This window comes from Schistocerca gregaria, chromosome 5, assembly GCF_023897955.1.
Source record: "Schistocerca gregaria isolate iqSchGreg1 chromosome 5, iqSchGreg1.2, whole genome shotgun sequence".
NCBI classification, from domain to species: domain Eukaryota; kingdom Metazoa; phylum Arthropoda; class Insecta; order Orthoptera; family Acrididae; genus Schistocerca; species Schistocerca gregaria.
In genome coordinates, this window is record NC_064924.1 from 214,984,745 (window position 1) to 215,009,946 (window position 25,202).

Sequence of the window (25,202 nt, forward strand, 5' to 3'; positions counted from 1 at the left end):
GTGCGGCGTCATATTGTGTTCAGCGATGAATCGCTGTTCTGCACTACCCCAGATGACCATCATCGGTGAGTATGGTGGCGAACTGGGCAGAGGTTCCAGTCTTTCAACGTTTTGCAGAAACACAGCCTCCTAGTGTCATGGTGTGGGGAGCCATCAGATATGACTTCAGAGCCGTCCGGAGTGGCCGAGCGGTTCTAGGTGCTTTAGCCTGGAACTGCGCGACCGCTACGGTCGCAGGTTCGAATCCTGCCTCAGGCATGGATGTGTGATGTCCTGAGGTTAGTTAGGTTTAAGTAGTTCTAAGTTCTAGGGGACTAATGACCTCAGAAGTTGAGTCCCATAGTGCTCAGAGCCATTCATATGACTTCAGATCTCGGCTGGTAGTGACTGACACAACATCAGTTGGTCATCGACTTCCTGCATCTTTATGCGTTAACTCTCACTTTGCACATGCCATTAAGTCGGTAAGTAATCTTAAAGTTGTTCTATGAACCGTTTGACAGCAACTTAAGTTCCTTTATCTTTTGTCATTTAGCTACAATATAGCAGGTCAGCAACTGGAAGCAGTTAATTCCATAAATTATCTGGGAGTAGGCATTAGGAGTGATTTAAAATGGGTCGGTAAAGCAGATGCCGGACTGAGATTCATTGGAAGAATCCTAAGGAGATGCAATAAGAAAACAAAGGAAGTAGGTTACAGTACACCTGTTCGCCCACTGCTTGAATATTGCTCACCAGTGTGGGATCAGTACCAGACAGGATTGATAGAAGAAATAGAGAAGATCCAAAGGAGAGCGCCGGCCGATGTGGCCGAGCGATTCTAGACGCTTCAGTCTGGAAACGCACGATCGCTAGGTTGCAGGTTCGAATTCTGCCTCGGGCATGGATGTGTGATGTCCTTAGGTTAGTTAGGTTTAACTAGTTCTCAGTTTTGGGGGCTGATGACCTGCGATGTTAAGTCTCATGGTGCTCAGAGCCATTTGAACCATTTGAACCAAAAGGGAGCAGTGCGCTTCGTTACAGGATCATTTAGTAATCGCGAAAGCTTTACAGAGATGATAGATAAAACTCCAGTGGAAGACTCTGCAAGAGAGACGCTCAGTAGCTCGGTACAGGCTTTAGTTGAATTTTCGAGAAAATACCTTCACCGAGGAGTCGAGCAGTTTATTGCTCCCTCCTACGTATATCTCGCGAAGAGACCATGAGGATAAAATCGGAGAGATTACAGCCCACACAGAGGCATACAGACAATCTTTCTTTCCACGAACAATACGAGACTGGAATAGAGGGAAAACCGATACAGGTACTCAAAGTACCCTCCGCCACACAACGTCAGATGGCTTGCATAGTATGGATGCAGATGTAGATGTAGAAACCGCGGAGTAGCTATGCAGATTTACGTGTAAATGTAGCAGGAGCTGCTTGCAGCCAGCACTTCCCGGAGCTTCTGTCAGATGTTGAAAAACGCAAGCCGTAATGGAAACATTATTCCCCCGAACAGACTCTATTCTGGAAGCTATGGAAACGTCCAACCCAAATTTTGAGACTGTGCAAAACCCCTTGTACCATACGTACCGCAAACGGTCTTGGCCTCCACAGTAACAAATGAGACAGTCTGATGGGCTTGGCCAGGAAATACGTTATCAATTCTTACGCTTTGATTTCCGTCGTTTTGGTTGTCAGTTTCATTGTGGAGTTACATGATTGATTCTTATATTCTTCTTGTAATGTGATCCAAATATGTACCGACTTATTGTATGACCTAGTATCGCTGACTCAGAAGTCTAGATCAGTAAGGGGCAAATAGTAGGATCTCTGGCGTAGACAGTAAATTGGGATCAGTGGCTGCTCTAGTGTTAAGAGAGCAGGGCCGGGAGCCGCTGAGTGTGTTAGGCGCGTACCCCGGGCACGCACACAGCGCAGGCCCTCCGCAGCCCCAGGCGTTGTTTACACGCCGGAGTTGGCAGGCCTCCAGGCCGCCAGTGGCACGCACCGTCTCGGTCAGAGGACTGATTGTGGGGGGAGGGGGGGGGCGGGGGGTAGCGTGCCGCAGACGGGCCCGGGGCAGCGCGTAATGCGACACCGCGCCGCGCCGCGCCACGCTGCGTCTCCTCCCCATTCATCCCGCTCTGACTCAACGCGTAAACACAGCACGCCACAATCCGGAGCTGGACAGCGCCACAGTCAGCGCTGCTCCCCTCTGAACAGGCCAGCGGCGCCGTCGCCTTCCTGCCAATTGCTTACTTCCACGAATTTTCTTTCATTTGTGCTCTCTTGACTGACCCACCTAACGTCAACAACCGTATCGTTCCACAAGCGGTCTCACATATCAGAAACTGGCCTCTGCAACCGAGATCGCTAATACGAAGGCATTCGATCCGGAGACAGCCGGTTCGCATTGTGATGGTGGACGAATCTATCGTTACAAATCTTCGGCCAACAAGAAAAGGGCAAGTCGCGAACTTCCTGTTCTTCAAACACTGTAACAGAGTTGTGTGTTAAATACAACCCCTAACGTCTTGAGATGTTACCGTTGCACTGTTACGTTAGCAGAAGATGTACCCCACGAACCGTAGACTAGGCCCCAGTGTTTGTACGATTGGTTTACGATGACAGGGTGGACCAGCTGGAGAAGGAGGCCAGTGTTCCTTGTCCTACATCTACATCGCAATCCGCCATACGGTGCGTGGCGGGGGGTACCTCGTACCACAAGTATCATCTTCTCTCCCTCTTCCACTCCCAAACAGAACGAGGAAAAAATGACTGCCTATATGCCTCTGTACGAGCCCTAATCTCTCTTATCTTATCTTTGTGGTCTTTCCGCGAAATTTAAGTTGGCGGAAGTAAAATTGTACTGCAGTCAGCCTCAAATGCTGGTTCTCTAAATTTACTCAGTAGCGATTCACGAAAAGAACGCCTCCTTCTTCCAGAGACTCTCCCACCCGAGTTCCTGAAGCATTTCCGCAACACTCGCGTGATGATCAAACCTACCAGTAACAAACATAGCAGCTCGCCTCTGAATTGCTTCTATGACCTCCCTCTATCCGACCTGAATTGGATCCCAAACGCTCAAGCACTATTCAAGAATAGGTCGTATTAGTGTTTTATAACCGGCCTCCTTTACAGATGAACCACATCTTCCCAAAATTCTACCAATGAACCAAAGACGACTATCCGCCTTCCCCACAAATGCCATTATATGCTTGTCCCACTTCATATCGCTCTGCAATGTGACGCCCAAATGTTTATTCGACGTGACTGTGTCAAGCGCTGCACTACTAATGGAGTATTCAAACATTAAAGGATTATTTTTCCTATTCATCTGCGTTAATTTACATTTATCTACAATTAGAGTTATCTGCCATTCTTTACACCAATCACAAATCCTGTCCAAGTCATCTTGTATCCTCCTACAGTCACTCAACGTCGACACCTTCCCGTACACCACAGCATCATCAGCAAACAGCCGCACATTGCTATCTACCCTATCAAAAAGATCATTTATGTAGATAGAAAACAATAGCGGACCTACCACACTTCCCTGGGGCACTCCAGACGATACCCTCACCACCGATGAACACTCACTATCGAGGACAACGTACTAGGTTCTATTACTTAAGAAGTCTTCGAGCCACTCACATATGCTCGTACCTTAGGAGTCTGCAGTGGGGCACCGAGTCAAACGCTTTCCGGTAGTCAAGGAATATGGCATCCGTCTGTACCCCTGTAAAGAACGTCAGTATATCCTCCTCCAATTTCAAATTATGAATACGGAAACTGGCATTGGAAGTAAGCGCAGAGGATTGACTGGTCTCAGTAAGCCATAAAGATAAGTACTACGCTTCGATCCAGTCAATAATTAGGAGCTCACCCTGATTTCGAAAATTGCACGCTAGCTGGAAGCTGATAACTGCCTTAGTATCAATGCGTACGACCCATGGTTCAACTCTTTCCCTCACACATCGAACAGAAATCAAGGATGATCCCTTCTGCGACTGTCAGAAGAAACACGAAAGAGACGTAAACCACTTGCTGTTTTCCTGCAGTTTGCTCGAAGAACAGCAAGACTGTTTACTACGACGAACTGTGAAATTGAAAATGCCTCTTACAAAAAGTGCTACTGTTTTCTTGTGTCATGAAGAGTCCCAAATATTCCAGCCCGGATATCCGTACTTGTTTAAGTGCTGTTTCCCAGGCCGCGGAGGTGCGACGATCGCGGATCGAATCCGCCCGGCGGATTAACGACGAGGGACGGTGTACCGGGCAGCCTGGTTATGGTGCCCAGGCTGTTTCCCGTATACCACGAAATGAATAACGGGCTGGTCCCCAAGTCCCACCTCAGTTACACGATTCGTAATATTTAAAAAACTTCCGCTCACTTCCGCATGAAGTGGCAGAGTGTTGGGTTACGCACTTCCGTCTCGGAAGATATGGAGTGGCAACAGGCAGGGCATTTGGCCATTCCAGAAACTAACCACGTCAAGTACGTAAATAACCACAACAACGCTGCGCCGATGCCTGACACCGGCACAAGAAAAGAAGAAGATAATGAAGATCCTCAAATATATAAAGATTACTTTTATTTTACACGTGAGAGTAACATGTGCATATCATATTTTGCGTCATATATACGTTTGCATTATGTACGAACTCGAATATTTGTTGACTATTTTTAACATTCTATTTTGTCTGTAGTTGATATGCCAAGATTTCTTAGTAGTAAGTATCGTACCTGTGTGGACATTGTAAAATAACATTACATCATTACTCAAACTGTATTGTTGTGGCTTCTCTGTGTAAACACTTTTACATTTGCACCAAGATTTTGGCACTATTGTTCACAAACGCAAGCCAAATAAAAATAAAAAAGAAACAATACACTTTGACGCAGTGAAATGGTGTCTACATGAACATTAATGCTCCCCAATCTAACGTACAGTGCATGGTGGAGGTACTTGGCACCAATATTATCAGTTTCCTTCCCTATTCCACTGGCGTACTGAGTGACAGAAAAATGTCTATATTGCTTTGTACGCGCTATTATCTCTGTTATCTCAGTCTCGCGATCCCAACGAGAGATACACGTGGCAGCGTAATGGTCGTGTAGTCGTCTTCGATTAAACTTTCTTTAAGTTTAGCCAACGGCATTTTGTGAAAACTGCGTCGTCTTTCTTCCAAGGATTCCTATTTCAGTTCCCCCGTAGTTCTCTGTTACACTTCGTTAATGGCTATACCGACCTGTTGCCATCCGAGCAGCAGAGATAATTGAACCGTAGTATGCAACTATGTCGGAAGGCTATCTGTGGGCACCTGTAACATTTACCAGCCGGCATAACCTTGCTATTCTGGTACTGCGGGACGGCTGAGAGAAAGGGGCAATTATTGCCATACATTTCCGGACGACACGCAGCTCCGCTGTGTGGTTTATGCATGGTGGTGTCCTCCTGGGTAAAACATTTTGGAGGTAAAATAGGCCAGCTTTGGATCGCCAGGCAGGGTCAATTTAGGAGGATATTGTCACCAGAAAAAATACTAAAAAGCACAAATCTTTTTTCTACTGGCCGGAGAAAAGAATTTTATATCCATAAGCCACGGAGTTACGGTTTCTGTGCTTGAGAACTTGAAATATTATCGAATGACTTGCAGGAATAGAATAACGTGAAGAGCTACATCAAAACCAGTCATCAGAGTAGTGATTACAATAACAGTAGTAGAATATCACGAAGATACAAGGGTCGATTAAAAAGTTTCTTTTCGAAGGCCACACTAAACCCCTGCCTACATCGGAGTCACGCTGGGTTGCATATACAGTGCAGCAATACCCACAAACGGAAACTTTTCGATCGCCCCTACTGTTCCCCTGCTTTTAATATGAGATTTTCAGCATGAAAGGAAACGCTCACAAAAGATGCAGCAACAATAAGTAAACGTGATGTGTATTAAAAACACCACTGTGGGAGGTCCCCAACTAGCTGTAGCTATGTTGACGTTCGTAATAGTTAGTTCACAATAGTTTATTCTTGATTGTGGGTCAAATGTCCTCAGTTTCCATTTGAGCGTTTTGATGTGACATTTTCTTCTTCATGCATGAGTTATTTTTTATGTTAAAATCTGAGCAACAGCTATACTGCTTACTAAAGTAAGTTCACTGATGGCTCTCATTTAGCCGTAAATCTACATCCAGTCTGGGAGGAGGTACTCGGTATTTTCACAGTTAGAATGTCCTCGGCCTCTTCGTCGGCGTTACTTTACCAATCTGCATAATGACTAGGCCACTAGATTAGAGTGCTTTTCGGCTCCGCCATATACGGGTCCGAATGTTCTAGTGAGTATCGCGCCACTATTCCTGAAACAATTTCATTACAGGAATTAAATGTTCAGATTTCAATGAGTCCCAAACACACTTTCATATCGAAAAATTCACTTTATCCGGCGCTAAATTCGCCAACATCTTAGCTCACTTCCGTACACGTCATTCGTGTACGTGAGATTCTCTGTCATGATCCAAAGTGGCCATCGAATATCTGTCCAGTGATCAAAATCAGACTACGACGTTGTACCAAGAGCTGACATGGAATCACTCCACTAAAATGTGTTAATGTCGTGATGGTAAAGGCAACAATAGCAGGCTCCGTGATTACTCCTACCCTTATAATCTCCGCAGCATGTCCGCACCCGTGGAGTGCATACGTAAAACACTGTTACTGGCGATGGTTTTGTTGATGAGGACGTGAAGTTCGGTGACCACGTTGGTGCTATTTCATAGGAATGAAAAAGAAAGAATTGGGGATGGATGGCTTTCTCAAAGGAAGCATCCCGGCATTTTCCTTAAGCGGTTTAGGAAAATCGATGAAAATCTAAATCTGGATATCAAATTGGGAATTTGAACTAGGGTTCTTTCGAATGTGAGTCCAGTGTCTTAGCCACTGCAACACTTTGGTCGGTTATTCCATAGGGTGAAGCTGTAAGCCGCCAATGTCACTGGGTTTCAGAATCACTAATACGACACAACACTATAAACGCAATCAATCAAAATCACCGATGACAGTCAGCTACAAAAAAGACACAACATTCACTGTTCGTAAATGAATTTGTCCAAAGATACTCTGAGGTGGCCAAGTTCAGCCTTACTTTGAGCACGTTTCGCACATATTTTTAAGAAATAATGAGCTGCAAACGCTGAAAAATTTGCATCACTATGATAACATGGTCGAGAGCTAATGTCGTTAAATAGTATATGGTATAGTAAAAAATATATCGCCACGTCAAAATCTCGACGTAAAATATTAAGAGCATTCGCCAACTTAATATACTCGCTTGTTTGGAACTATCATCCACTGAATTCCTTTTCTCAATACCTGTTACCATTATGAATTGTTAGAGACCCTCACGGTTGAGGACACTTGTAATCGAGTAATCATTTGAGATGTGAGATTCATTGAAGGTGTCAAATGTGCCGTGACAGCTCTCACCGTACACCTCTATATAGGTTTGCCATGCCCGATAATTCATGTGCGACCTCGTTCCCTTGCTTCGCCTGATTTGATACTCGTACAGCATCGAATTGAAATCTCTCTAACTGAATGAACTATCTTAATATTCTCCTAGCGCCAGCTTTACTTTTTCGTGGAAGGTATAATCAGAATGATTCATCGTTCCATTTCTTATATTAAGGCTCCAGATTTCATACACCCGTCTCTGTAGGTGATCTACATAAATTCTTAACGAAGGAGACCAGCAGCCCTCTCTAGCAGACGCGCTCAAAGATATAGAAATGGAAAAATCCATCCTTAACCAGATAGCCCAAATGGAACGGCAGTTACGAGATACGTTCTCAAAGCTGTTAAAAAGAGCAACAAGAAATGATCACAGAGAAGTTTTCAGAATATAATAAAGCTTATCAAAAAAAAAGTTATTGGGTGTAGGATGGTCTTCCCACGCAAATTTTTCCCGCTGGCGCCATAATTATTCTTTTCTATGTATAAAAATAATGTTATCTCAGTTTCTGACTCAAGTAGGGCGCACCATGTTCTCAGCATGCCAAGGGTGTTCAATAAAAAAAAAACAGCTTAGGTAGAATACACTGAACCGTAGCTGCCCAATCGTGAACCGTGGAGAATTGGATCGTAGATAGAGACTTAACCGAAATCAAAATTCAGCCGTGTGGAAGACGGCTTCTTGTATAATGATTTATCAATGTCATTAGTAAGGAAACCACTGTTCGAAGGCAACGTTGTTAATCAATTCGCAACAAGTACTGGTATGTAATGACAGGTACGTAATGACCTAGATAGCAACTTAGATTTCACAGCTCAGAGTCATAACCAAGCGAAACATTCACGGAATTCTCGAAAAAAAAAAAAAAAAAAACCAGCTTGATTACGTCCTTCGATCAGTTTTGTATGCACGTATAATTGCCATTGAGTACAGTAGTACTGGATGATGTACTTCCGAGAAGTGGGGAGGGAGACCACATTAAACACGGCACAGCGTTACAAAATTTATGTTCATAGAGCTGCGCATATTAATTTAAATAAACAACGTGTGCTACATTTGACGTACTTGAGGCGAAAAACGAAAGTGTTCCAGGAAGAGCTGTCGAGTCCTTAGCATCTGGCAACAAACAAAATTCCATAAACGGTTAGACTCTAATGGGCAAACGTACTATTATGTGATCAGAGGCTTTCCCAGCGTATGTGTTATTTCCAGGGCTCTCAGGTGTCCAGCTGGATGCGATCGTTGAAGTCCCACGACATTTCGGCGAATAACCTTTCCGCCATCATTAGATGATTCTAATGGAATGGTCTGTCTGCTCATGTCAGTGTCACCTGATGATGGCGGAAAGGTGGGACTTCAACGATCGCATCCGGCTTGACACCCGAGAGCCCTGGAAACAACAAACGTACACTTCTTTCGAAATCATCGTTCATAAAACGGAAATTTTTCCGTTCCTTTTCCACGAAACAAGGAATGAAAAATCCGAGACTGTGAATCCTATTGCCGAACACCTTTGCACTTAACTACCAGTACTACTCAGTGACTTTAAAGGTCGCAAGGTTTTTACATGAGAAACACAGCTCATGGAAGTAGTCATCTGACGTACACCTTGATAATATTTAACTGACAGTGCTCTTCGAGGCAACACATTGGTCGTTAAATTTCATGTTTCAGTTTCGAATTACAGGAAGTCGCTATCTCGTTAAGGGAATATAAATGGCAGAAAGAAAATCATCTTTGTAGTTATACAACAACTGCAGCAGAGTGCAATGCCACATTTTAAGTTGGAGAAATAGAAAAAAATGGGGAAAACGTGAGGATCATTCGACACATTCTGGGAACTACCACGAGGAAATCGGCAACTGCAAATTTAGAAGCAACAAAGAACTCTGTCAAAAAAATTCCCAAACTCTCAGGCACAATCCTGAGAAGCAGATCCGCTTCTTTTGGCGTGTGAAAAGAATAGGGGGCAAAAGATGAACTAAAAGAATCTTCGGGTATTTCACTGACAAAAAGTGCAAAAACCAATGACTCAAACACACTCGAAAAGATCTGATGAGATCTACATAACTGAAGATATTCAAACGAGAGAAAAATTCAGAACGAAAACAAAATAAATGCTTCAAGTGTTTTCAAGCAAAATAGGAGAAACGTGGAAGAATCGTCACCCAGGAAGAAAAACAATAGCAGAGCGGGAAATGAAAAAAAATACTGGCAAGACAGATAGAAGAAATTTTTTCGATGGAACAGCAACTTTAAGTAATCGTTTTACGTGGTTCGTGGTTAGCCGGATTCGACGAACGGAGAAGAAGGCAAATGTAGAGGGAACCACCGAAACACTGTCGACGAGACGTGATACAGCCACTTTCTGTTGTTATATGCACGCTGTGTCTAAAATTGTTGGGCATATTTCTAGGATAGTTACCAATGCCAAATCAAGAAAAACATCATATTCACCGATGCGCTTCCCTGAGTTGCTATTGAAATAACATTTTCTGTAATTTTGCCGATTAAAGTGATGACGCGCTCGGGCCCTACAAAATTAGTCCCTGTTAATAAGAAGAACTTGCGATATACGCATGCTGAAGTTCCAAAACGATTTCTTCACATTACTTGAGCTGTACCCTAAAGTGCTCGACAAGCCTGATGGTCTGCACATTCGTCGCACCCAGTTTTTTCAAATTTGTATTTGTAGAAATACCTTAAAGTGTTAATGTTTTCAACGAAGATTCATTAAAACCAAGGAAAATTTTCGACTTGTGTGTCTTCGAAATTAAATGATTCTACAAGGTCAAGAGGGTACGGGGGCAAGGTGAGTACATTTCAAACATCTTCTACGACGGTCTGAAAGTTCGTGTGTTGTAGACAGTTTGCACGGAACACTGTAAATAATTACCACTGTGTTCAAAGCCATTCTTAAGTTTTTCAAACAGATCAGAAACAATTTTTCAAGTGTCTTTTGCAGCAGGGAACATTCATTACCATACAGTTTTTCAGTCGCTGCAGAAAGCCGCTTGTAAACAGATCGAGCCTCTTTGGACGGTGCTTACAAACTTTTAAGCCTACTGCTTAATCGATATCACGATGAAAAAACCCAGGACCTCGTCGTCACCTTAGTTTTGAGCAGCTGTGTGACATGAGACAGTCTGTTCCTAGCTAATGATTTTACTAGGCGACAACAACACGTTTTAACACTGATCTTGCGCTGAAGGACAAAAGCATTATTCTCTTATGCACAGACATTTTCGAGTTTTCCATGTAACATCCACCTCTTGTTTCTAATTTCGTAGTGATACAAACACGTTAGCCGCCTGTAGCTCCTATATTCATAATGTGAGCTGGATTAATTTCTAAGTTTCCAAGTGTATATTTTTGTACCAACTGGTACTTTTCATGTGCTTCTCCATCAATCAGCGTGGTACCCAAAAAAGTATAGCTTCCTCAATATATTATTTTGGAGAGTGATCTGAATACAAAAGATGACAAGACTAAGAACGCACCTCTCCGGTACCACAAAGGAGGAGCATGTTCCTGAATGATTATTTATACTGCAATGACCTTATTTTAAGTGATGGGTAGAAGATCGGCGTGTGCGTGGAGGCTTCGAGAACAAACACACCTTTATGAAACTCATAATATTGTGCACGACCTTCTCCAAGCGGTGGGGATATTTCTTAGAAGAATCCCTTGCACGCCTTCGAGAAAAATTGTGCTGTAACGATGATTATCATTTTTCTTTGTTTGATTACGACAGAAGTGCTGGGAGAACATAAGGTTCACGATTATAGAACCCAGAAGGACATAAAAGCTGGTTAACTTATGGTTGTTAACTTTCAGTTCATGAAATTTACCTATTGTGCTTTCTGTTTGTGCCAGTCGAAAATTCTACGGAAAACGTTTCTTTGTTGTCACAGAACATGAAGTGCTCCAACAATTGTTACACAACTGTTATGTGTAGTTAAACAGTAAGTGATAATGACTGTGGTTGGAGAGTTTTGGATCAGATGAATCACTCATTTCAGATATAGTATTTGTCAGTAAAACTAATTTCGAATAAGACCTCGAGCTTAAAATATGTTGTTACTAATTTTGTATCCACTTCACGTGTGAACAGTCAAGCACATTCATTGCCAATAATTAACGTTCCGTTACGTGACAGAACGCATAGATAAGTAGAAAATATAAATAAATGTATATCATTGTCACAGCTATGTGAAAAGAACGGAAGTCTTTTGGTTCGCGACGTTTAGATTAATCTTATGCTACGGAATAGGAAATTCACGAAACAAATCTGGTGGAGGCCAGCAGATGCTAGTGACTGTTGCAGTCAAAATTCTAAACTGAGGGCAAAATATAGTTGTTGATAAACCTTCCATGAACATGACATTTCATTGGTTGACCTTAAAATTACGGGCTCGTACGGCAAAAAGTCTTTTTTGAACTACTTCCCAATCTTTGTGGAGAAGACGAAAGACGCAGTTTGCTTGTCATGGACACAAAGAATGACAAAGTTTCTAAACCTGCTCTGGTCAATAACAAAGCAATTAGACACGGGAAGCCTGTTTGAGTCTTGTGTCATAACTTCTAAGAAAGAGACGCTGTAGAGCCACTATAAGATTTGCATCGCAAGTTTAGGATGTAACCCTTATGAGAACGGTCATACACGAAACGGATCATATGACAGACTTAAAAGGCTTGTTTTTTACTCGTGACCGACCTACTTAGGAAAACATTCCTGTCCTGTGGCAATACAGATGGAACTGATTTTTTCGTACAAAAAGTGAATTAATAATATTAGAATATCATGAAAAGCTATAATCGTATTTTAATTGTGAAAGATGCAGATGTCAAACTTTCAGGAAGAGAGAGGCGTGTGACAATAGAAAGCATAGCAGAACTGTATATTTAGGTTAACATGTGCTGCATCAATAGAAACACGCTAAAATGATACACTCGGAGTTGCGAGGAAATTTCCAAGTTACTTGCCGAGCCCGACGAATGTTTTAAATACGCCTCTGTAGGTGAAGGTTGGCGTAATTCTTTTCCATCCATCGTCCAATTTACAGTCAGATCAGAAAGAAGACGTTCCGCCAGTTGCGTTAGCAGCGAAACATTTAAAACTAAGATTGCAAGAACATACGTCACGGGGGAGGGGGGGGGGGGGGGGGGGGAGCAACGACTACTCCTGATTCGCTACGAGAAATATAAGACCGTAACCTACAAGGTCAGCGAAAACTTATATTTAATTTCAGACAGTGAGTACCACATGACAATCTAACTCGAGAGGTATATACCAAAGGGGAACTGTTGTTCAACCCAGTTTCCAGTCAGCTTGCTGCAGGGAAAGAGTCAAGTGTTTGCAGAAGAATGATCTGTATGCATAAGCGAGAAACCATTCTGGCATTTGGATAGAGAGGTTTCCACGAATACAGGAAGGACGAGCCTGCGTAGGCACCAAATCAGGTTCTTGCTGTGGGTTCGTTCAGCTTCCTAGAAATATGTTACGTTCCTTGCTTCGATCAGACAGTTTCTTTAAATTCTGTAATCAGCCACCTTTCATTTTTCGGTAGCAGGATAAAGTTATAGCCTGGAGATCTGCCATCCACTTCTATAAAGCCCCCCTGAACCTCATTTAGTTCCAGGGATAAGACTATTATGTTTATAATGTTACAGAAAACATTAATATATTTGCTTTACAATTTTTGTTAAAGCGTACATTTAAAAATAAACTTACGTTAGCAGCATTAAGTAATCTCTGCCTACAGTCTGCGTTTTATTATATTTTTCTATTAAGAACAACCACATTAAGTGCACTCAAAATTCCCGAAACCATTAGCTTTATTCCTTTGATAGGAAACAGTTTACACATTTCACAATATCATTTTGCTTTTATCACTGTTAATATTCCATATGAGGAAAAGGAGAGTATCGGAAGGAAAATAAATAGTAATTACATGAAGATGTAGATACTCGTATGTTACTCGAACAAGCTATAGAAACATAATGTTTTGATTTAAAATAGGAAAAGTGCAGAGATAGTTTGAAAAAAAGTGTTTCACTACTTGGTAATCATATATACGAAGATAATTCTTGTAAGCAACTAATATCTGTCTTATTTAATTCATATCTCATGGACATCATAAATAATTATTTACGAAGACAATCACAAATAATGCACTGTCTGGTAGCAAAAGCATCAAATTGTTTGCATTAGTTAACAACGTTCTTCAAAAGCTATTACAGTCCCAGCTGGAAGTAATTACTTCTAATCTCTATGACAACCACAATGACGCACTTTCACAAAATATTCACAAATAGCTCGAGCTATGTTGCTTAGTTTGTGATACTGGAAACAGTTAATCGAGAAGCCTAAAGGTAATACCGAAATCAATAACCAAGCGCAATGTACATAACTGGACCTAGAAGAATGGAAAAAAAATCATAAATGCGTTGTAGCTATCGTAGTATACGAATAGTTTCTTGTTAACATCGAGTCGAAAATAAACAACGGTTATTTATTCTGTCGATAAAAGAAATTCGTTGTAGGAAAATGGATCTTTCACCGTGGAAAAGTAAATTTGAATAAAGACAATCGCTGTTGAAAGCTGTCATTATTGAGTCTACAGTTGCAAAGGAATATCGGTACCTTCACATTAAAATTATTGCTTATTCTACGTGTTTCAACAGATCCTCGTGTACGCAGGACAAAATAAAATTCCATTGAAACACATATAAGAAAACAGCAAAACTCGTCAGTCATGATTCATTGCAGCTACTATATCTCCCAGAAGATACTAATAATAATAATACTAATAATAATAATAATAAAGCAGAAGCAGCTAAGGAACGGCACAAAACACAAAAATAACGAAAACAGACACGTTGCTGGTTTTCCATCAGACTCGTTCACTATAAGACGCAGTACACAAACCATATAAAATAATAAAGGCTGAAGACTGTCTCAGTTTCAATAAGAAGTTATCTATGTACGTAAATTAAGATGTAGCGGTTACTGCGCGTCAAAAATAAACCAAATTTAATAACTGAGCGCGTTCATCTTTACAGCGAATAAAATTCGGCAACGCTTCTGCAAGAAATTCTGTCGTATTAGTTGACTTTCGGTCGACGGGAGTCCCACGTTACGGACGGGCAGGAATTGGCCGTGAATACAGCACGCGGCGAGGGGCGGCACCTGGCTGCCGATTATCAGAGGCGCAGCACGCGGCTGCCCGCCAGAGCAACAAGTAGGCCCCACGTGCACACGGACAGTCCATCCTCTCTTCCACGAAATTTGAAGGCGGGCGACTGCGGATGTAAAAAGCAAGCGGTGTACGAACGCAGTTAAGTGAGAAGACGCGAAGTACGGGGACGAAAGAGGCGGGGAAAATTCAAGAAGCTGGCCGGCAGAGCGAGAGCAGGTCTTTGCTCCTGCGGACGCGGCGAGCACGTGGCAAAGGAAAGCGCCGCGCCACTGGCAGCGGCAGCGGCTGCGGCCGGCTACCGAGGCCGTCAGTCGAATTCGCGCAGAGCGGCGGCGGTGCGGGCCGAGCGCAGCCGGCCACTGAACCCCGCGCAAACCTGTTCGGCGGCGGCGGGCAGAGGCGGCGGCGGCAGCGCCGGCGGAAGGACTCACTCACCTCTGGCTCCCGGCATCAGCAGCGTCAGGACCAGCAGCGACAGCAGTATCGGCAGCATGGGCGGCACGGCGGGCGTCGGCAGCATCGCCACGGCTGGCAGGAGCGGCTGCGGTTGCGACTGAGGCGGTGGCGTCCGGCTGCGGCCGGTGTCTGGCGACGACTGGCCACGTGGGCCATGGTGGTGCGTGCACATGGTGGCCGCGCGCGTCCGTCACATGACGGCGCCGGGCGGCGGCGGCGGCGGCGGCGGCTGCTGCTGCTGCTGCGCGGGCTCTTGTGCGGCGGCGGCGGCGGCGGCGGCGGCGGCTCGCGGTGCCGTGGCGTGGCGGCGCTGGCCGCTGGCAGTCGGCTCGCTCCGCGCTCTGCTGCTGGCGGGAGGCAGGCGGGAGGCGAGGCGGAGCGCGCCGCGGGCCGGGCCGGGGCCGGGCCGGGCCGCAGCAGGCCGCGGCGAGCCGAGCCGAGCGCAGCGCCGCGCCGCTCCGGACAGCGCCGCGAGCCGGCCCGAGCGCGCCCGACCGCCGCCGGAGCCGCCCGAGCCGCCACGCCGCGCCCCCACCACCGCCACAAAAACAGCACCCACCGCCGCCGCCGCCGCCGGCTCACTCGGGGGCAGAGCTCCGCCACGGCGGCTGCTCGTTCGCTAGCCGTCTGTGCTGCGGCCGCTGTCGCCGGCACTTGCGTAAATATGGTACCCCTCGTTTCCTTAAACAGATTATAGACCACCTTAAGCCAGAAATCTGGGTTTCTTCCAGGGTATAAAACGTCGAAACAATTTACTAGTATACCGTCTTCGACAACCGCCGATGTTTCGGCAGGTCAACGGCCCGTCATTTTCAGGGGAGAAACGGAAAGAGACAGGCCAGTGCAAGGAAATTTAAGCACTCCGTAGGCGGAGCTACGCCGACCAACAACAATACTACCGTGTATGCAAAGAACACACACACATAAATCGTAAACAACTAGCGCCTCACACAGCCAATGATGAGTAAAGTTACAAGCTACCGTCAGTGAATGTTAATTGGCAGCGAGTGGACAAGTGACTCTAAGTCTGTTGTTTGATCAGGCTGAGAAGATTCCGAAATACAATTTATGGGCAGACCTCCGACTCCATAATAAACTTTCTAACTTAACACTTTGAGGGTCAGTGTGATTTGTGCCTGAAACCAATTTTTAATTATATTTTTTATTTAATTTTTTTAACGTACCAGTGTCTTTTGCATAACAAGCTGTTGCGAGACCTAGCGGTACAACATTCCAAAGTACAATTTAAGTAAAGACCTCCGACTCTATAATAACCTTTCTAACTTAACCCTTTGAAGATCAGTGGGATTTGTGCCTGAAACAACTTTTTTATTATTCTATTTCATTTAATTTTTTTTTGAAGTACCAGTGTCTTTAGCATGAAAAGCTGTTGTGAAACCTAGCGGTACAAATGGGCAGAAGTGGTTCTAAGTCTGTTGTTTGACCAGCGAGAGAACATTCGAAAGCACAATTTAAGTAAAAACCTCCGACTCTATAATAAACTTTCTAACTTAACTCTTTAAGGATCAGTGTGATTTGTGCATGAAACCAATTTTTAATTTTTTTAATTATTTTATGTTATTTAATTTTTTTGAAGTACAAGTCTCTTTAGCATAAAAAGCTGTTGCGAGACCTAGCGGTACAACATTCCAAAGTACAGTTTAACTAAAAACCTCCGACTCAATAATAAACTTTCTAACTTAACCCTTTGAGGATCAGTGTGATTTGTGCCTGAAACCAATTTTTTATTATATTATGTCATTAAATTTTTTTGAACTACCAGTCTCATTAGCATAAATAGCTGTTGCGAGACCTAGCGGTACAACATTCCAAAGTACAATTTAAGTAAAAACCTCCTACTCAATAATAAACTTTCTAACTTAACCCTTTGAAGATCATTGTGCTTTGTGCCTGAAACCACTTTTTAATTGCTGGGTGATCAAAAGTCAGTATAAATTTGGAAACTTAATAGACCACGGAATAATGTAGGTAGAGAGGTAAAAATTAACACACATGCTTGGAATGACATGGGGTTTTATTGGAACAAAAAAAATAAACACTTCATGTTGCTAGACACGTGAAAGATCTCTTGCGCGAGTCGTTTGCTGATGATCGTGTGCTCAGCCGCCACCTTCGTCATGCTTGGCCATCCAGGCCCCAGACCTCAGTCCGTGCGATTACTGACTTTGGGGTTGCCTGAAGTCGCAAGTGTATCGTGATCGACATCTCTAGGGATGCTGAAAGACAACATCTGAAGCCAATGCCTCACCGTAACTCCGGACATGCTTTACAGTGCTGTTCACAACATTATTCCTCGACTTCAGCTATTGTTGAGGAATGATGGTGGACAAAAAAATGGTTCAAATGGCTCTGAGCACTATGGGACTCAACTGCTGTGATCATCAGTCCCCTAGAACTTAGAACTACTTAAACCTAACTAACCTAAGGACATCGCACACACCCATGCCCGTGGCAGGATTCGAACCTGCGACCGTAGCAGCAGTGCGGCTCCGGACTGGAACGCCTGGAACCGCACGGCCACCACGGCCGACTGATGGTGGACATATTGAGCATTTCCTGTAAAGAACATCATCTTTGCTTTGTCTCACTTTGTTATGGTAATTATTGCTATTCTGATCAGATAAATCGCCATCTGTCGGGCGTTTTTGGAATTTTTTTTTTTATATCTAATAAAACCCAATGTCATTCCAAGCACGTGTGTCAATTTGTACCTCTCTGTCTACATTATCCCGTAATTTAATCAGTTTTCAAATTTATACTGACTTTTTGATCACCCGGTATATTTTTTTATTGAATTTTTTTGAAGTACCAGTGTCTTTAGCATTAAAAGCTGTTGCGAGACCTAGCGGTACAAAGGGGCATTCCTACGAATGTAGTGCATTGTAGTAATCACTTATAGCGTCAAAACAACAGTCGGCACTAAGATTGCGCTATACGATTGTAGGAGATTATGATACATCAGGTAACCCTCTATTCAGAGGCTGTTGCACGCAAAGACTGTTATATTGGCTTGTAAATAATAGATTTCAGCTATCAGTCGTCATTTTGAAATTTTATTGGCAGATATAGATTTCAGCTACAAACTAGTATTCAATGAACTGTGGATGAAGCCCGACCAACAGGCATTACATGCATTGATCAAAAATGATAGTTCACTGAAAATGGCTAGTTTATAGGTGGGTAGGTCAACGGCCCGTCATTTTCAGGAGAGAAATGGAAAGAGAAAGGCCGGTGCAAGGTAATTTAAGCAATCGGTATGCGGAGCTACACTGACCAATAACAATAGTACCGCATATGCAAAGAGCACACACGCATAAATCGTAAACAATTAGCGCCTCACACAGCCAATGATGAGTAAAGTTACAAGCTACCGTTAGTGAATGTTAATTGCCAACGCAGGGCAAGTGGCTCTAAGTCTGTTGTTTGACGACGGAGAGAACATTCTAAAGTACAATTTAAGTAAAAACCTCTGGCTCTATAATAAACTTAGTAACTTAACCCTTTAAGGATCAGTGTGATTTGTGCCTGAAACCACTTTGTAATTACCGGGTGATCAAAAAGTCAGTATAAATTTGAAAACTTAATAAACCACGAATAATGTAAGTAGAGAGGTAAAACTTGACACACATGCTTGGGATGACATGGGGTTTTATTAGAACAAAAAAATAAATAAAAAATAAACAATTCATGTTGCTAGACGCGTGAAAGATCTCTTGCGCGAGTCGTTTGGTGGTGATCGTGTGCTCAGCTGCCACCTTCGTCATGCTTCGCCTCCCAGGTCCCAAGACCTCAGTCCGTGCGATTACTGGCTTTGGGGTTACCTGAAGTAGCGGTGTATCGTTATCGACCGACATCTCTAAGGATGCTGAAAGACAACATCTGAAGCCAATGCCTCACCGTAACTCCGGACATGCTTTAGAGCGCTGTTCACAACATTATTCCTCGACTACAGCTATTGTTGAGGAATGATGGTGGACATATTGAGCATTTCCTGTAAAGAACATCATCTTTGCCTTGTCTTACTTTGTTATGCTAATTATTGCTATTCTGATCAGATGAATCGCCATCTGTCTGACATTTTTGAGCCTTTGTATTTTTTTTATTTCTAGCAAAACCCCATGTCATTCCAAGCATGTGTGTCAGTTTGTACCTCTCTATCTACATTATTCCGTGATTTATCCAGTTTTCAAATTTATACTGACTTGTTGATCACCCGATATATTGTTTTGTTTAATTTTTTTGAAGTACCAGTGTCTTTAGCATTAAAATCTGTTGCGACACCTAGCGGTGCAAAGGGGCATTCCTACGAATGTAGTGCATTGTAGTAATCACTTACAGTGTCAAAGCAACAGTCGGCACTAAGATTGCGCTATATTATTGTTGGAGATTATGGTATATCAGGTCACCCTCCATTCAGAGGCTGTTGCACGCAGCGACTGTTATATTGACGTGTAAATAATATATTTCAGCTATCAGTAGCCCTTTTGAAATTTTATTGGCAGATATAGATTTCAGCTACAAACTAGTATTCAATGAACTGTGGATGAAGCCCGACCAACAGGTATAACATGCATTGATAGTTTCTAGCTGAAATGTAGATCTGCCAATTCAATTTCAAATGGACGACTGATAGCTGAAATCTATTTTATTTTCTTTATTGTGACTTTGATCACCTTATACAAAGGTGGGCTGTCAGCAACATAGTACGCCGCTCTTCAACCTTGAGTTTTACAAGAAGCATTACATATAGGTAGCACAGAGAATACAATCAAAATATGTAGACACTAAAAAACAAAAACATGGAGCCGTTCACGCTGGACGAGAAATATCACTAATACTAGTTGACACGGCGCACATAACATGGATGACGGCGACGGCTCACGTGAACAGTGGTGGCGTGACGGCGAAAGAATACTGCACACAAACGAAGGCGCACACACACGAGACACTGATAACGATGATCTCCGGTGCGCGAATGTTCACTGGGCGTGTGGGACCTGCCAAGAGAGGAGGAGGAGGAAAGGGAGTGGGAGAGGGAGAGGGGAGAGCAGAGATGCCATGGGCACGGGAGATAGGGGGAGGGAGGAAGGGGGAGGGGAAGCCTGGGGGGAGAGGAGCAGAGAAAGGGGGATGGGGGAAAAGGAAAGAGATGGGAGGGAGGGTGCCTAAAGGAAATGACACAGGAATTAGGGGGGGTGGAGATCAAAGTTGATAGGAGGGGTAGATGGAGAGGAGGAGGACACCATCAGGGAGGGGGAGCTGGTGGAAGCCACCTTGGGAGAGGGTACGGAGGGTGGAGAGGTGGAGACTGGGTGGGACATGGGAATACAGGCGTGGCAGCGAGTGGGGGCGGGAGAGGATGGGCGAGACAAGCGGGTGAGGAGGATTGAGTTTGCGGGAGGTGTACAGGATCCGTATCCTCTCAAGGAAAAGGAGAAAGTGGGGGAATGGAATGAGATCGTACAGGATCCGCGTGGGGGAGGGGAGACAGATGTGATAGGTGAGGCAGAGAGCATGGCGTTCAAGGATTTGGAGGGGTTTATAAAAGGTAGGGGGGGGGCAGAGATCCAGGCCAGATGGGTGTAACAAAGGATAGGGCGGATGAGGGATTTATAGGTGTGGAGGATGGTGGAGGGTTCCAGACCCCACGTACAGATGGAAAGGAGCTTGAGGAGACGGAGTCGGGAGAGTGCCTTGGCTTGGATTGTCCGGAGATGGGGGGTCCAGGAGACCTGAAATCTATTATTTACAAGGTTATGATATACTTTTTTTCGTATTGACCATATTGAGGAGACAACTGACAGTGGAAGTACGTATATCTAAGTTATCGTAACGTAAATTTGCGTTTGTACTACTACTTTTATGACAGGCTACGAAATGAAACCACTGGGTCGTATTATAAAACCGACACACAGCAAGGACGTATGTCTGACTGGAAATGAAGGAAAAAAGGTCTTACGAACATGTGTCCAGAAGTGCATCATTGCCACGGTAGATAGCGCTGACGACTGCAATTCCTTGACACATGCCGTGCATTCCTTGTGTGTTACAGGCTGTCTGATTGACGCAGCGTACTGTAAGGAGCAGAATGGTTCGGTATTCGTGTCAGGAAAAGCAGAGATGGTGTGCTGCCAAGCAGATCGAAACGGTCGAGAGGCAGGCTCCCCCCCCCTGAACATTCGTCTGTGTGAAAAGACCCATGATCACACAAGCGCCGAACAAGAGCTTGAAATGTTAGGTGATGGGATTGGTGTTTGTTAGGGTACTTGTTTTGGTGCAACCCTATTGCCTCTCGACCGTTTTCATCTGCTTGGCAGTAAACAAACACAATCTCGGCTTGTTCCCGATTTTTGTGCACTGGCATTTGACAGACTGGTGGCTGAGTTGATCGCGTCACCAACACATGAATGACATATCAGTCTACTCCATGTCGTGGCTCTTGTCATCGATAGTGGAGCCTTCTGTGTTGTCCGCCTACGTTGTATTCCTCTTCAAAATACAGAAATACTGCCATCTTCGCAAAATTATTTGTATAGAAATTTTACGTGACCTAGCAACTCAAAAATTTTTAATATCGTCACCATCTTCTTTGTGATCTGATCCGTCTATGCAACTAAACAAAAGGCTGTTTGTTGTTATGCCACTCGCGTATCGTTTCCTTATATTTGTGAAGGATCATCTGTAGCATGTAATACATATTTGTAGCATGCGTGCACAAAAAATGTGTATTTTGACCAAAAGATAATAATGTAAAACTGCGTTGATAATATGCATACGACAAACATTTAATATGCGCCATTGAGGTTGCTTTGTACATAAAGGGAAACAAAACTCATGTGGCATAGAAACAAACAACCTTTTATTCAGCTAGATAGACGCATCACGTGTCTAGCAAGAAAATAATTTAATTGTTATTATACAAGCTACTAAAGAGTAGCAAAAACATAGAAATGACGAATTTAAGGATTTTACCATCAACATTAATGGGAGCGTGGCATAGTGCGTGAATTTCGTAATTTTACGTGATTTTTGTAACAGATGTCCACCTCCGTAGACGAGTAGTCATCGTATTTGGGTGCCATGCGGAGGACTTGGGTTCAATTCCCGCTACTGCCAGGGTTTTTCCTCCGTGGGAGTACTGTAACGGATTCCACACAGCTCTGTGATGCTTGAATGCGAAGTGGCATTCCAAGGTTCCAATACGCTGCGATGGCTGGGAGTGCGAAGTACTGACCCTGCCCCACCATATGCATTGGCAGAGGATGAGACACTAGAAGCCAACTGTTCTAAACCAAACTATATACATGCTGCTTCAAGTATACACAGTGGCCATCTAGTACTTTTTTTAAAAAAACTTTTCTGTCGTTTGTTTCAGTCTGAGGTCACGTAGATGGTATCAGTGCCGATTTTGACTTTTACCAAGTCGTCATCAGATGATCTGATTACATTATATACCAACTCGTCAAATGAAGAGTTTACTTATTTAGAAGCATTTAATTAAAACAATTTTATTTTATTTTGGTGTTCACTCTGTTTGACTACCTACACATGTTTCAGCATCTGTGACCCATTTTCTGCGAGTCTCACTTTATTTTTAATGCACGTCTGACGCTGGGTAGAAATCAACAATGTTACCTGCTTCGGTAGATTTATGGACTGATAGTGTCATCTTCCCCCGCATATTATCCTTCATCGATGTCTTATCTGAACTGTTTCATATGTCATTTTTTATGAGTTTCACGTTTCTAAATCATTTGGCCATTACCTCGATTTCACTTTATACACTCAGGAATCGATGATACGCCGATATACGTAAACCCAATGCATTTCCTGTAAGCAGAACACTTTTAATGTGTCTCCAAATGTTTTATTAATTATTATTGAAGTATTTCAGTTCCCTCTTTGAATGTACAAAAAACTTCGTATCTGTTATACCACATGTGTTTCGTTTTATTCATTTCAAACGTTGTCAGTGGTATGAAATGAAACATTGACAATTTGTTTCAGAATATAAAACCAGCAAGTCTTAGAAATCATACGAAAATTCTGTAAGTAGAAACCACATCTCAATACGTTTTTAAATGAGCTCGTCTTGGATCTAGAAGCAAAGCACAATTTACTCCACTTCCTACTTTGAAAGTTGAATAATTCTGGTGAAACTATTGCAACTTTCAGTGAACATACATGAAATGACATGAGGAAAGAAGTGCTGGTAAAAAGTTTAAACCAACTAATTGAAGGTCCAAAGAACAGCTATATCTTTATAAGATGTCCACACAAACAACAGACAATTTCAGTTGTGACTGCTCGTGATGTTCAATATGTTTTTTTTTAAGTTTATCATTTTTTACATACAAACATTCCAAATAAATCAGGATGTGCGTTGTACAAGCTGAAGTTTGTCATGCTTTCCCGGACAGCAAAGCAGGCAGGAAAATTACTTGGGAAAAGTTAATATTTAGTCTTGAACTCCCTTCCGACGCACTTCTCTCGTCAGCTAGGAAAATTTACCAGCAACTAGCTGTACCCAGTATGCGTTGCAATGCCACGGAAAGAAAAAAAGAGTGTTTGGTTTTATAATCTGTCTACTGAAGTGATTTTGGATAGCGAATATTTTCAGTTTGTCTTTCTGGTGCGTACACGAATTAATCAGACTGTTTCCCAACGCTTGAGGAGCATGGAAGTTACAGATTTATTCCACACATTTGTACTAATTGTTCCTGTGCCTTGTTGATGGTTACTGTAAATTCGAGTCGTACCGGAAACTACAAGCGTTTAAACTCGAATGGCGTTTCTGTCGGAATTTTTGGGACGCCTGGTAACAGCACATCTTCTCCTTTAAAATTTCCTTTTAATATTGGAGCTTCCATGATACTGTTAAAGTTTTTCACTGAATGTCTGGTACCGTTCCAAAGTGGACTGATATTTCTGAGAAGATGAGAGACACGTCAATTTTTAATATCAATTCGTATGGCGGCATGCTCGGCAAATCAACTGAATTCAAAAACTTAGTCAGGTAATTTACAACTTCGTTCGATTCATAACAGTGTCGATGGACTTATAAGTTCTCATCTCGCCTGCGATTTTGTTTTGAACGCTGTAACTGATGGCATCGAGATCGCTGTTCTTAGCTGCTAATGTAGTACGTTCACTGAGCCGCTCGTGACTTTTATAGCCCTGTGCGATACTTGGGAAAAACTTTGTGAATCAGTTCGTTCGTGGTTACTGTGTTTTTACATAAGTTTGGTGGCAATGTGATATTACTGGGGTTCATCGATTGCCATTTTACAATTTCCAGTTTCCAACAACTGTTTTGCGAAACGTTTAGCGGATCTATCCAATTGTATTTGTACACGTATATTGTTTTTTAATGTCAGTATCTGTACATGTCGCCATGACGATTTGAGACATGCATTTCATTGAGGTTTCTTCACATATGAAATGCTTGAATTGAATACGCGTGCGGGCTGCTACAAAAATAGGTATATGAAAACACGCCCGTATTAGGATGCAATGTTGTATTAAAAATCAATCTTTCAAGAATATTCCGAGATTTGCTATTAAGAACAAACGAATAGAAACTGCAAATGTTCCTAATCGTAAGCTCTTGACCAGCTGGTGTGAGATTTTGACATAACGTTGCACTGGAATAGACCCTTGGTTCTACATACTGTTCTTAATGCGTTGCGAATAGCTTTAGTAATACAGAAATAACGTCGCTCCTGACGTGGCAGCTTCTCACGTGTCTCAATGTTTATGACATCACGCAGTGATATAAATTTACCAGCTCATTTAGTTATATATGTGGATACTCTATGCAAAATATGTAGCGAATAGAGTTAGTAGTAAGGGCCCCATACAGACGAACAATACTCACTGGACGAACTAACGTATTGTAAGCTATTTCCTTTGTTGAAGAACTGCATCGATTCAGGATTCTACCAATAAACCGCAGTCTAAAGTTTGCCTTACTTATTACTTGTGTAATCTGATCATTCCATTTGAGATAATTTCGAATAGTGACAT

The 25,202-nt window shown here is 43.0% G+C and overlaps 1 protein-coding gene and 1 long non-coding RNA gene across 4 annotated transcripts in view; one reads left to right on the plus strand and one right to left on the minus strand.

Annotated features, from left to right (window-relative positions):
- LOC126272576 (follistatin) overlaps positions 1-15,425 on the minus strand; it is a 749,028-nt gene extending 733,603 nt beyond the window's left edge. For both annotated transcript variants that reach the window (XM_049975500.1, XM_049975499.1), the window contains exon 1: positions 15,135-15,425. In XM_049975500.1, the coding sequence (XP_049831457.1) occupies positions 15,135-15,327 (193 nt within the window). In that variant the 5' untranslated portion in view covers positions 15,328-15,425. The remainder of the gene's footprint in view (positions 1-15,134) is intronic.
- LOC126272577 (uncharacterized) overlaps positions 1-25,202 on the plus strand; it is a 372,861-nt gene that overhangs the window by 293,881 nt on the left and 53,778 nt on the right. The window lies entirely within an intron of this gene.